Here is a 12,827-nt window from a genome sequence, read left to right as displayed (position 1 = left end):
CCGAATACCTGTTGTATTCGGTGCAAATACATGTTTATTTTTTTTACATAAAGAGTTGTTTTCACGTCATGTAAGTAGTTTATAAAGATGAGATATTCCTTTAAATACACCATGACCTTTACCCTAGTTGACCCAAGAGTGGAACACATTTCCTGGGCTTTGTGTCCGACTGAAATAGTAGGAGCACCAGCTTGTTCTCTGTGATTGGTTACAGGTCACTTTTGCTGACAGTCTTCCATTTCACATAGTTTAATTGGTTCCAACAATGGGCGGTCCCGTTTAGACCCGCCTTCTTTCATTTCAACGGAATCGCTCTCAAATCTTTCCGACCTTTCCTGCGTTAACGTTCTCCTAGCAGCAGGATATTATGCTGGCAGTAGATCGCGGTTTTCTTTTTCAAAATAATAGTTCCCCCGCAGAGACACTCAAAATTCGACTGTTTTTCACAGCATTGCAACCCACTCTGAAAAAATGTATTGATAATTTGACGTATTTTATTTGCAATATTAAATTAATTATGCCAGTATGTTGAAAATTATTGTGTAGGTGTAATGGATGTGAAACGGCTAGCTTAGTTAGCGGTGGTGCGATGCTTCGTGGGTGTGGGTTGTTCATGTGTATGGGCGAGGGCACGGTCTAAAGTAATACTGTTACATAGGCTATGTTTGAAGAAATACACTTTTAATAAAATACAAATATATGTTATTGGGAATAATCAACACAGTCTGCAAAACTTTAATTGGTCTTGTGCTGGGCAACTGGTTTAATACAGAGTACTGGTGACTCCTTACTCCACCCACTCCTTTCACTGCAACGCAATGCACAGTAGATGGGATACTTATTGGCTTGTAGAGAGAAAACCTTTCTACCTGTCTCAGCTAAAGTGGGGTGGGAAATATTCAGTAGGGTCTCTACCAACCAAATATGTGTAGTTTTGGAGGAGGACTGCTGCTGGCTGAGAACGAAGTCCTGCTGGATATGTACAACACTGTCCCACTCCAAAACGAACCATAATATTTGGTTAGTAGAGACCCTAATTAATATTTCCCACCCACTTTAACTGAAACAGGTAGAACATTTATCTCTATGAGCCAATATGGAACCCATGTACAGTCTATTACGGTGTCTTGCATTGGGGGCTATTGGGGGGGACACAATATCCCCCAGTGTCATGTCTTTTTCATTATTGGTATAAAAATAAATAATTTAAAAACATATTTGGGATTTGTTTTCATAACTTACTCATTGCATTTTCTTGTTGTCACAATGGAGGTGGCTATTAATTACAATTCAATGTCTTTTGAATGAGTTATCCATTTATTTGAAAGGTTTCCTCATTACCATACCGAAGTGACGTTATCATTTGTGCTGCTAGAAGATATAGGAGTCTCCTGCTTCTTGGGTGAAGGTTCGTTGTGGTGACTCGGTAACTAGCTACTATACATTGCTGAACCGAAGAATCGCTAACAATGTCGCGGGTTCTTGTTGGAGTTAAACGTGTAATTGACTATGCTGTCAAGGTAGCTACTTCCCCACTGTCTTCTATTTTAAAACAATTCAACATTTAACGTGCGGAATTTCCATTCGAGACTTCATATGGCTATGGTAGCTAGCTAACGTTAAGGTGGGTAGATGGATGAAGGGTTAGTTTAGCAAGCTAGCATTCATTGTTTGAATGTCAAGTCTGTTCAACTAACAACCATAACTTCAAGGAAAATGCCAAGGTCATTACAGGGTTGTCTAGGTAACAGTTTAATTTGTCTAGCGTGCTACTTCTAGAATTGGTAAAACGATAAACGACTGTCACCATTAAAAAAGAAAGCTAGCTAACAATACATTGTCACTGTGTTGTGCAGTGTATTGCAAATATTAAGCTACATGTATAATCATCATTCAGGCTTCATCAGAGTGATTTAAAAACATAAAATCAACTAGGTGTCACAGCATCAGGACAGTTAGATAACTTAGTAGGCTATCACTATCCAAGCCACTCCTATCAGATAGTTCCAAGGTAATATTTTTTCTGTAAAGGAAGCCTAACACCATATATATTACCAGTTATTTCATACTACATACAGTCTGAGCACTCCTGCTTCAGCTGCACCCAACTAGATCCCTGTAGCTGTCTCTCCATGCACTCGGTTAAGCTATGTTTGTACTCTCCCCCGTCCCATATGCTGCCCCAACTCCTATCAGACAGAGGAAGGGAGGCATGAGGGCGGTGTGTTTGTGAGAGAGAGACATAGTCTGGGCCAGTCATGTATTTATGAGGTGACTAATGTATATGGGATGGACTCAAGACAGAATCTTGGCGTTTTAAAAGGTTTATTTACAATGGCTGTTCAATGCAATTGGGATGGTGGAAGGCTTTGAAAAGTGTTCCAGAATTGGTTTGACTGCCTCATACTCAATTGGAAAGCTCTGAGAGCACACCTACATTGGGCCCACAGCAACTATTTCCAAGTGCCCAGACTGCACAGTGTCCCCACACTCAACTCCGACACATTGACTGCATGCACTTTATGTCTCCAGCCTCTGTCTTTGTCTGTCTCTCTCTGACCCTTCTGAGTGACTATCCAGTAGTCACTTATAGGGCAAAGCTCTTTGAAACTGAATTAGCATTTCTTATTGAAGTTCAGGTAGTCCCACCCCTTTTCAGTCTGTTTTTTTCTGTTTGGTGCCTAATGAAGACAACCCTGCTCTCTCCCCTAGATCCGCGTAAAGCCCGACCACAGCGGGGTGGTGACAGATGGCGTCAAGCACTCTATGAACCCCTTCTGTGAGATCGCTGTAGAGGAGGCCGTCAAACTCAAGGAGAAGAAGTTCATCAAAGAGGTGGTGGCCGTCAGCTGTGGGCCCACGCAAGTAACGGTAAGAGTGACGGAATGCTCTGGCGACACCATTTTGAAGTCAGGTGTATTCAACGATGCAGAACATTTTCCTTGTTCTACATGACATTATACATATATGTTCTACTCTATTCATTTCTATCTTAAGATCCTATAGTTTTAGGCTTCATTTCTACCTGAACGTTCTGTATCATTAGGCTTCATCTTCCTTCACAGGCCTTCAATAGCTAACATTTGGAGGGAAGCTTTGGATCTTGTTTCTTCATTAGGATAGCGGTCATGAGTATGTTTTCATTTTATTGTAAGACGGATTCTGCAGATGGTCACCTCCAACTTGAATGTGCTAATGATTGTATTATTCTGCCATTGTTCTCAGATGGTGTTCTTATATAATTTTGAGAACCCTACCGTGTGTGTGTGTGTGTGTGTGTGTAGGAGACCATCCGTACTGCACTGGCCATGGGGTGTGACCGCGGCATCCACGTGGAGGTCTCAGGAAAAGACTACGAGGCCATGGGACCCCTGCAGATCGCCAAGATCTTTGCTGCCCTAGCCAAGAAGGAGGAGGCCTCACTCGTCATCCTGGGCAAACAGGTCATCCGATGCAATAGATTGCGCCACTGCCACACCAATGCCAGTTGACTTTGAAATCAAACCTCATGATCTCATGTAATGCTCACTGATTGTGTTGGTATTTTTTGACAGGCTATTGACGATGACTGTAACCAGACAGGTCAGATGACGGCAGCCTTGTTAGACTGGCCTCAGGTCAGTAGTGGTTTCTTCTGATTGTAATCCTTTTTCTCAGCAGGAATCACTAAACTGATCTCAGAGCAGAGTCTTTATAAGCATTAGCATATCGATGTAATGTCAGGTGAAGAGACCAGCTGAACTAGCAGGCCTTAGATTATGTCACAACAGTCAACACAGTCTGCACTGAAAAGTAGACCAAAGGCCAAATGAAGGGCAAAATTAGGGTGTATTTACATGGTTAAACCACCAGATGTCACACTTGGATTGCCTCGTGGCCTAATCTCAATGTGGATTATGACATCTACTAAATGTAGGACCCCCCATTCTTGCAGGGCACATTTGCCTCTGAGGTGACCATCGATGGGGAAAAGGTGAAGGTGGTGAGGGAAATCGATGGTGGTCTAGAGACCATAAAAATCAGCATGCCAGCTGTCCTCACAGCAGACCTTCGACTCAACACCCCCAGATACGCCACCCTGCCCAACATCATGGTAATACACACAATGTACATTTCCTCACAAAGTGTACACACACACACACACACACACACACATAGCACTTTAACTCATCTCCTTCTCCCTCCACCTACCAGAAAGCCAAGAAGAAGAAGATAGCCAACATGAAGCCAGCAGACCTGGGGGTGGACATGGTGTCACGAGTGGAGGTGTTGAGGGTGGACGAGCCCCCAACGAGACTGGCTGGAGTGAAGGTGGAGACGGTGGATGACCTGGTCGCCAAACTCAAGGCTAACGGAACAATCTAGAGGCCCTGTGGGAGCCAAAGGGGGAGTGCAGGGGACACACAGAGGGGTGAGTCTCAATACCTAAAATCAGTATGACTGTTTGAGATAATATTTGTAACCCATTAGAAAATGTCAGAGCACTGATGAATTTCATGTTCATGTAACAACTTACTCTTGTGAATGTTGAGAGAATTTTTCATTTTTGTGGAATAGTGAAGATTGTACAATCAAATGCTTCTTCCACCAAATTTCCTCAACTGTAAACGCAGACCTTTGCCATAGTGTGCTGTACTTGACCAAGCTCAGTGTTTCTGTTTCTATTTGGCTGTAATATGTCATTTCCCCCTTTCATTTTGCAGGTCTCTGTTTGAGAGATGGAACAAAGTAATTTAGCAAACGTGGAGGACTGGTTGCATAAGGCAGAACCCATCGCCACCCGGCCCTCTGTGTTTAACTCTGACTTCCATGATAGTAGCCTACTGACCTGGAATAAAGGGACACTGAGAAACACTGTCCTATAGGAACCCACACAGCCCAGAGGGTGAAGAAGAAGAGGGTCTGTTGTTATTGTGCAATTTAATCCACATGGTACATCTGTATTGTAATTAATGTATCTTGCCTGTGAGTATAGGTAACTAGGTATGGAGGACCTAGACTCAAAAAATGCACAACTTCCAAGCCAGTAATATGTCAGTAACTTTCTTTCACCCATGTTTCTGTATGTGTTGCACTGTACATTCAAGAGTGTCACAATAGCATTTTCATCTGTAACATGGACCTATGAAAACCCTATCACGAAGCCCTACAATGACACATCTGGGCTATGCAGTTTGAGTTGGATGCTATGTGTAAATAAGAACCCAAAGTTGCAGTGCTGAATGTGCATTCAGGGTTTGTGATATGTCTACTGACTTGGTTTGTATAAAGTTTATATAAATATAATTATTTCTGAGTTGGGTGGCAGCTCCGGTTGGACAGTGTCTCTCAGATGTGGGAAAATGATTTAAAAAACACACAGTTTACTTTTTACCATAAGCGCCTCTTCTGTTTAGATTGTACAGCATCCTACCATAACAATAAAGGTATCTTTTTCCTATCTACATCTGCTGTTTTCCACTGTCATTCTATGTTGTTGTATTCTGTCTTTCCATATTGTTTTGGTTTTAAGATAGTCTCTTGAGTAGCAAGTACTTGGCAACAGCCATCCAGTCATTAGAGGGCATGTTCCAAACCCCCTAAATCCCTCAGGAAGATGGTACTCTTATCTTAAATGGTTTCCTAACTGTGTAGCAAAAGTAATTTTATAATGAGAGGATTTGCTTATCTGTCCCAGGTTAGCCAGTGGGAGGAATTTGCACCAGGTGAAAAGTGATTGCATTTGTTTTGGAACTGGGCTGCCTCCCGGGCGTGAGCCAGGGGCTGTTCAAAGCCACAATGAAGTCTGCTCAAGACAAAAGTTGTGCAGCCTAGGCTAGTGGCACATGGGATTAATGAGTTGGATTCTGTTTTTATATGCAAAAATGATTGCTTTTGATACAAATGCCTTCTCAATGAAAACAACTTGATTTGAAAATTCCAACAACATATTTTATGGAAAAGAGATGCATGTTTCTAGGTCATGCACTGTGCTGCCTTGTTGACAACCTGACCATGAGGCACAGATTACTGTTCGATTTGAGAAGGGCGCTCCTCCCTCTGCTTTTGCCCGTTCAAGTCACGGGCCATTGACGGGTGTACTGCAGCTCAGGTTAATAGAACTCCCTCAATGGAACTAAACTATATCAGTGGTAACCAATAACTGGAATAGCTGTGTATGATTGGCCCATTCATTGGGACCAGACACCAAGGTTGTTTCTCCAGAGAGGAATAGTCCAAACTCAGCAGGAAATCTTTCTCCCTCCAGCAGGTGGCGTTTTTGTATTGAGGTTAATGAGTGTCGAATTTGGTCAACAACAAAAACATTATGGCATATTTGCTCCATAAGGTTTATTTGATCAAATAGAAATGAAAAAATCTTAAATTATTACGAGTGTACCGATAAGTAGGAAACGTGACATCCCGGCAACCTTGAGAAAAAAACCCCACTAAATCGGAGTTGTCTCAAGGACTGACTGACTATTCATGGCATGAAGCTAGTATCATAGCGTCTCCATTGAATTACAGACGTCAACAACTCTCCTCGAATATTCAAAAGAGATTACAATATTGAGATGTGTCCACCAATCCAAATAAAGGATAGACGAGAGCTAGGCAGCCCAGCCGTGTTGCTTTGTGAACAACAACTCCGGTTGTTAAGGCGGGGAGATCTTTGGTTTCTCCCAGAGGACAAGCGCAATAGGTGATGGAAAGAATGCAGTCCAACCGGTTACCTTTCATTTTAATCAGATCATTCTGTTACAATAGACCTGAAACACTGGTAAATCACCAGCCTACACCTTTTTATTTTGTGTCAACGTCTAGGTGACTGCGCAATAAATCATATTCCTCTTCTTTCTCACATTACTGTTTGGTTGAATATGCCATTCTAGACTAGTTTACCTGTAGATATTGATATAGTAAAGGACTGTCCCGCCTCAAAGCTCAACAAGCAGTCACGTTTGCATTGTTTATTGAACGTTTGCCTGTAAAAGTAAAGCCCACGTTTACCAATATTTTATCAATCAAGGCTTTGACATCGACACAGGTGAATTGCTCTCGAATCTTGATGACAGATAGCCCGGACATCTCGACAGTGAAGCAAGGTTGAGTGCAATAGAGGACACAACGCAGGAGCGATTGTATTACATCAGTTGTCCATCGAACTTTCACAAGGACTACCCAGATTTTTTTTGCGGTATCTTAAAAAGCTAAAATGTGGAATATTATTTTTATGTGAAAGCTGTGGGCAATTTATGGTTTCAGTTTTCGTGGATTTCTCTTTCAAGTAAAAAAAAAAGAAAGAATAATGTCCTCGGACCAGTTTGGTGTCCACAAATGGCACATTTTTAAGTTCATTCTATTGATATTTATGATTGGAGGTACGTTTTAATTTATCATGCTGTTTAATTTTGCATGTCACGTATGTTACCAATAAACAAAACGAGCCTGCTTTCAATAGGCCTACACCATATTGTAAACCTATAAATTATACAATAAATAAATTATTGATTCACATAATTAACTACCCAATAAATTGTGACCATATAGAATGTATCACGAGATGATTGAGATCCTATTTTTGTGTAGGATTTAGTTACAATTTGTGACCCTTAATCAACTTTGTATTAATGTTAACATTTCCATTAATTCTTTGCTTCATCATGATCAACTACAGGTGTAAACTGTGATTTGACCATCTCTCCCCTGGGACCCTCACTGGTCAACACCACTGTTGGCAGCAATGTGACTCTGGTAGTGACCCTCAGTGGTGCACCTGACCCTGTGGTCACATGGAAGATGGGGAGTTTACCTGTGGTTACCTGGACCCTTGGCTCCAGTGTTGCACCAGACATAGCCATCATTCACCGTGATGTGCTGAAGATTGAGACCGATGGGTCCCTCACCTTCCGAAATGTGTCATATGTCTACAGTAACACCTACACTGTGGAGACAGTCAAGTCTGGATTCAAAACTGTCTCAGCCACATTTGTGCTGAAGGTCTATGGTGAGTATTGGTCATTTGGTGCCAGTTTCCCAGACCCAGATTAATCATATTCCTTTAGTAAAAAGCAGTTTCAATAGATATTCTCCTTTGAGCACACCTTTTAGTTGAATATTACACATTTTAGTTGAATATTAGACTTCATGTAGAGTTTAGTCATGTTAGGATTTCATGTATGTTTCTTTTACCTGTTCAAGGAATTATGCAGCTCCATTGTCCTCCTCACCATGGTGAAGCAATATGGTTTGTCCATCCATCTGTGTCCTTTACCCCAACCGTTGCTCTCCTTTCTGCTTTCAGACTACATCCGGAACGTGTCTGTGAACACAGAGCCTGCCGATGCCTTAGAGGGAGCCGAAAAGTTCACTTTGCAGTACAGCACACTGCAGGGTGAGGCCGACCAGTGGAGGTGGTACTTTAACAGTGTGGAGATACAGAACAACTCTCACTACACAGTGGGCCAGAAGAGCCTGGTCATCCATCAGCCCAACCGGAACGACACAGGACCTTACACCTTGGTCCTGACCAACCCTTTCAGCACTGTCACATTTCATAGGAAAATAACTGTTCTCTGTAAGAAGGAAAATTTGAATCTCGCCTTATTTGTCCGAAGCATTAGTCTGAGCATTACTTTTATTCTACTTTATTAGTTATGTTCTGTCTTGTGCACCCGTAATTACTCGCATGTCTCTAGTTTTGTAGTTGAATCCTTTATCCTTTACTGAAAGCAACAACATGTTTCCCTGTCTCACAAATCCACTTTCCCACTGCATGTTTTTATTTCCTTCAACTCCTCTATATGGAACTCGCATGTGGAAATGGCAATAGTCCTCCTCACTTTCTTGCTCTTCTACCCTACACTGAACAAAAAATGCTGTCACACAAATTACATCCACTTTAACCAGCCATTTGATGACACCGAAATGCCCTTAAATGGTCATCTGACTTCCCTTTCCACTACCTGTCGTCTCCCGTAGATGGACCAGACGAGCCCATGCTTGGAGCCAGTCCGTCCCAGGCCTTCTTTGTTTCTGGAGATACCCTCTCTCTCTCCTGTCAGGCCGAGGGGGTTCCCCAACCCTCCGCCTCCTGGATGTTTGGGGGTCAGACCCTGCCCGTTTCCCAAGGAGGAAGTCTCAATCTGACTAATGTCCAAACTAGCCAGGGGGGCATATACACCTGTGTGCTGGTCAATGTGAACACTGGAGTGCAGCGCAAGAGGAACTTGACAGTCAACGTTTATGGTAGAGTATTAGCGTCTGTTGAGGGGTAATACGGTACACATGTCTTGTGGTGGTTGATATCATTGATCTTAGCGTAAGGGGTCTTTAAACATCTGGATGGACCATTGTGCCTGTGCTACACAACCTGTGTGTGTGCGCCAAACCGATAAGCTTTTTGCATTTATTTAGGGTGCAAGTGTTCTAATTACTCCGCCGCCCCTTGTCCTCCTACCATTACAGAGAGCCCGACAGCCAGCCCACTGTGCTCAGTCAATGCAGTGAACGGAAATGTCGACCTGCAGTTCCACTGCCGGTGGCCAGGAGGCACCCCAGAAGCCCTGCTGTCCTTTCCTGCCTTGACTAACGCCACCAGCGGTGCTGGAGACTTCAACCTGACCATACCTGCCTCTCAGGACCTCAATGGGAAAATGGTCCTCTGTAGGGCCAATCACCCCCTCCGTCAGACATGGTGCAATATTACTGCCAGTGAGTTACTTATTCCATACTAGACTATGTAAGGTCCATGCATTTTGCAGGTCTGCACAACAAACAGAATGTTTGAGGATCACACAGGATAACTAGTGGTCTCATTACTCCTTAGCTGGACCTGCAAAGTTTTTACCGATGGTCTTGACCACAGTGGACCGAGAGGGTAAAATAGTGGTCACCATCCACTGCAACAGCCAGGCCACGCCCAAGGCTATGGTCACATGGTCCAAAGGTACCGAGCTCTTAGCCAATGGCTTGCAGTACCAGATCAGCGTGGACACTGCGCAGCTCAACATCCATGATTTTAACACCAGCACCGCTCAGCTCTACACTTACACCTGTAACTGTAGCAACCCACTGGGCAGCAATGGAAAAAAGACTCAGCTACTGGGTATGTCATCGACCAGTTTCTCAGGTGGTGGTTAGCGGCCTGTTTCTCTTGGGTCATGGATAGAGTTAGAGCGAAATACATGGTTTTGCTTACTTGGTGGGTCACTGTGAAATTTGGAAGACTTTTATGTAAGATTTTGATCCACTGTTATAGTAGTGTTTTACGCTATACAGTAGTTACAGCATGTGGTTAAGCATACATAATGTGATCTCTGTGCTGAGCACTGGGAAGGAGTTATACTGTATTTAAATGACTGGAGAATCCGATGTTACCTGAAAGTTTTGGAGCACTAGAGTTACTCGACTGAAGCAGCACAATGGGGTCTTAGACTGTGTATAGAAAAACATGCTTTTTTTTTTTTTTTTTACACAAAGCTCCATAGTATTCCTCTCACCCCTCTCCAGGACCCACCATCTCAGATTCCAGTCTTTTCCCTAATCGAAATGGAACCATCGTCACAATGACCTGGGAGGTCCCTCCCACCTCTGTGATTACAGGTAAAGCTGCCGACGTACCTACTCTCTCAAATGTTCCTGTAAAAACAATATTGTCAGAATCTAAGAGTAGTGTTTTCCACAATTTAGCCATTGGTATTTGACAACCTTTTGTTCAAATGATTTTGATCTCACTGCTGAACTGCTAGACCTCACCAATAATGCTGCTGGGAAAAGATGCAAATCCAAACACAGTAGATGGGGGTGTACTGTAAATATTGCTTAATGTCTGAGACCATCTGGACTATCTGGCTTTGTTCTAGAGTGCAAAATGCTTTGGTGTGAGAAACTGATATTGTAGCCTAATAGGTCTTAACCAATTTTTTTTTTTTAAATGAGTGCTTTCTTGTTGCCATTTTCCTTTTATGTCGTTTTGGGTCTATAAGTCTGTCTTCAAGCAGTTGGCTGAGAACCTTGTAAAATACCACTCTGTAGTGACAGCTTCGGGATACAATTTGACCAGGTTTTCCATGTATCTTGACTGTAGTTAATGTCAAATGATATGGAACATCCCTGTAAGTACTGCTCAACACTGGTTTCTGTCCCTCCGTTGCTTTGAAGGCTTTGACATTCAGATGAGCGGACCAGACCTCCTAACTGTCACTAAAAATGGCAGCCGAAGGAAAAGAGCCATAGAGGGATTCCGGAGCATTCAGCAGAGGCCCGGTTCCTCCCGGAGCACTGATATCTCTGTTCTGGATCCCAAATCCACATACTACTTCCGGGTCATCCCCATTGCTGGCCGAACTCAGGGGGAACCATCAGCGGTGCAGAGAATTGGACCCGGTATTTGAACTGACTTGGATAATATTCCTATTCAGATTGTTTGGAGGGTGCTAATTTGATTGCCACTTACTAGTAGGCTTGGCGTTGTTTCATGTGAAGCAATTAATTCATTTCTTTATAAGATAGTCTGTTGTATTGTTGAATGAGCTGGATGTTAACATAAAGGTAGACTTCTACATGATACTGGTAAAGTTAAACTTATAGTAAACACTATGCTTCCATGTCGCCTTTGGCGCATCAGTGTAGAGTAGGCTCTGTGAGTGCTGCTCTAACAGATTGTACTGTGTCTGTGCTGGTATGACAGGTGGTCTGAGCAGACCACAGATTATAGGCCTCGCTGTCGGGATCCCCTGTGGCCTCCTCTTCCTCCTCCTCCTCATCGGCCTCATATACCTCTGTGTCTACTGCTGCAGGAAGAAACGTAGGAGCACTACTCTCAATCCCCTGATCTACCTTCCTTTTTTTTATTATCACATCCGGAATCAAGTGGCTTTCAATCTAAAATTGTGTTTCTCTTTCACAGGTCAACAGAACAGATATCCTGTGCCCAGAGCAGTAGAGAAGGTAATGTCAGTAACTGGGGAAATTTGTTATTGCACAAATGTCATGTTCCTACCAGTACTGTAGAACTCTCTCTCCCCCCCCCCCCCCCCCCCCATGCAGGTGGTGTCAACCCAACCAGACGTAAACACTCCCAACCACCTGCTGACTGGAGGACTCAAACCACGGCCTGATTACAACAGAATGACATCGCAGGCGGTAATTCACCTCGCCTTGTCATGACATACACTTTCAAAATATCTGAAGTACACGTCAGGGCCCGTATTCACAAAACATAGTTGAGTAGGAGTGCTGATCTAGGATCAGTTTTGCCTTTTAAACCATAATGAATAAGACTCCTACTCTGAGACGCTTTGTGAATATGGTCCCTGTGGAATTGCTACTGGGTTAGAACTGTTATATAGAAATGTAGGAATGTCTATTCAGAAATGATTTACCAGCCATGCTTTGTATCTGATATCTTTTCCAGGCTCCGGCTGAGCGGTCAATCCCTCTCCCAACGTTTGTCGCTCCTCCCCCTGTGAGAACTGCCACAATTGTGTAAACGAATAAAACTTATTTTCACTGTGATGTGCAATATTTTATGTCTTGAATGTTTTCATATTTTATATTCTTCATATTATTTTATCACTAATGTGAAAAGCTCTTGTGTATGTGAGGTTGATTTTAATATGGGGATATGTTGCTCTCTGTAACTGCAGAACTGACTATGGTGTTTCTTAATCAAAATTGTGTTTCTGCTTCAACCAAATTGTAAATACATGTATATCCGAACGCCAATGTCTGTGATCAGCAAACTTTGTACTGATGTTTATTTTAAATAAATATGATAAAAATGGCAGTGTCTATTGTATAGATACACTGATTGTACAAAACATGATGAACATCTGGTCTTTCCA

General features: G+C 42.8%; 2 protein-coding genes across 3 annotated transcripts; both read left to right on the top strand.

The window, feature by feature from the left end:
* The first annotated feature begins 1,352 nt into the window (after positions 1-1,352).
* On the top strand, positions 1,353-5,444 carry LOC110488667 (electron transfer flavoprotein subunit beta). 2 transcript variants are annotated; one of them, XM_021560982.3, is made up of 7 exons: positions 1,353-1,520; positions 2,713-2,871; positions 3,285-3,443; positions 3,555-3,617; positions 3,935-4,093; positions 4,195-4,411; positions 4,704-5,444. In XM_021560982.3, the coding sequence occupies exons 1-6, from the start codon at positions 1,470-1,472 to the stop codon at positions 4,363-4,365; spliced, it is 762 nt and encodes a 253-aa protein (XP_021416657.1). In that variant the 5' UTR covers positions 1,353-1,469; the 3' UTR covers positions 4,366-4,411; positions 4,704-5,444. The 2 variants fall into 2 exon arrangements, with proteins under 2 accessions (XP_021416657.1, XP_021416664.1); XM_021560989.3 differs by having other exon boundaries at positions 1,374-1,624.
* Positions 5,445-6,478: 1,034 nt separating this feature from the next.
* On the top strand, positions 6,479-12,766 carry vsig10l (V-set and immunoglobulin domain containing 10 like). The gene is made up of 12 exons (XM_036947203.2): positions 6,479-7,361; positions 7,658-7,987; positions 8,285-8,557; positions 8,962-9,228; positions 9,448-9,693; positions 9,809-10,087; positions 10,492-10,584; positions 11,143-11,367; positions 11,672-11,788; positions 11,891-11,931; positions 12,031-12,126; positions 12,398-12,766. The coding sequence occupies exons 1-12, from the start codon at positions 7,289-7,291 to the stop codon at positions 12,470-12,472; spliced, it is 2,115 nt and encodes a 704-aa protein (XP_036803098.2). The 5' UTR covers positions 6,479-7,288; the 3' UTR covers positions 12,473-12,766.
* Positions 12,767-12,827: the final 61 nt, after the last annotated feature.

Source organism: Oncorhynchus mykiss, chromosome 2 (genome assembly GCF_057628025.1).
Source record: "Oncorhynchus mykiss isolate SJ-2025 chromosome 2, ASM5762802v1, whole genome shotgun sequence".
NCBI classification, from domain to species: Eukaryota; Metazoa; Chordata; class Actinopteri; order Salmoniformes; family Salmonidae; genus Oncorhynchus; species Oncorhynchus mykiss.
The sequence above is the reverse complement of the archived record's forward strand: the minus strand, read 5'-3'. Positions and strand labels throughout refer to the sequence as shown.

Excerpts from the sequence above, each read along its gene's own strand:
- LOC110488667 (XM_021560982.3), top strand. The coding sequence starts at position 1,470 with ATGTCGCGGGTTCTTGTTGGAGTTAAACGTGTAATTGACTATGCTGTC. Across the intron at positions 3,618-3,934 it reads CCTTGTTAGACTGGCCTCAG|GGCACATTTGCCTCTGAGGT; the intron begins GTCAGTAGTGGT and ends CCATTCTTGCAG. Across the intron at positions 4,094-4,194 it reads CCACCCTGCCCAACATCATG|AAAGCCAAGAAGAAGAAGAT; the intron begins GTAATACACACA and ends TCCACCTACCAG.
- vsig10l (XM_036947203.2), top strand. The coding sequence starts at position 7,289 with ATGTCCTCGGACCAGTTTGGTGTCCACAAATGGCACATTTTTAAGTTC. Across the intron at positions 10,585-11,142 it reads TCCCACCTCTGTGATTACAG|GCTTTGACATTCAGATGAGC; the intron begins GTAAAGCTGCCG and ends GTTGCTTTGAAG. Across the intron at positions 11,368-11,671 it reads GGTGCAGAGAATTGGACCCG|GTGGTCTGAGCAGACCACAG; the intron begins GTATTTGAACTG and ends CTGGTATGACAG.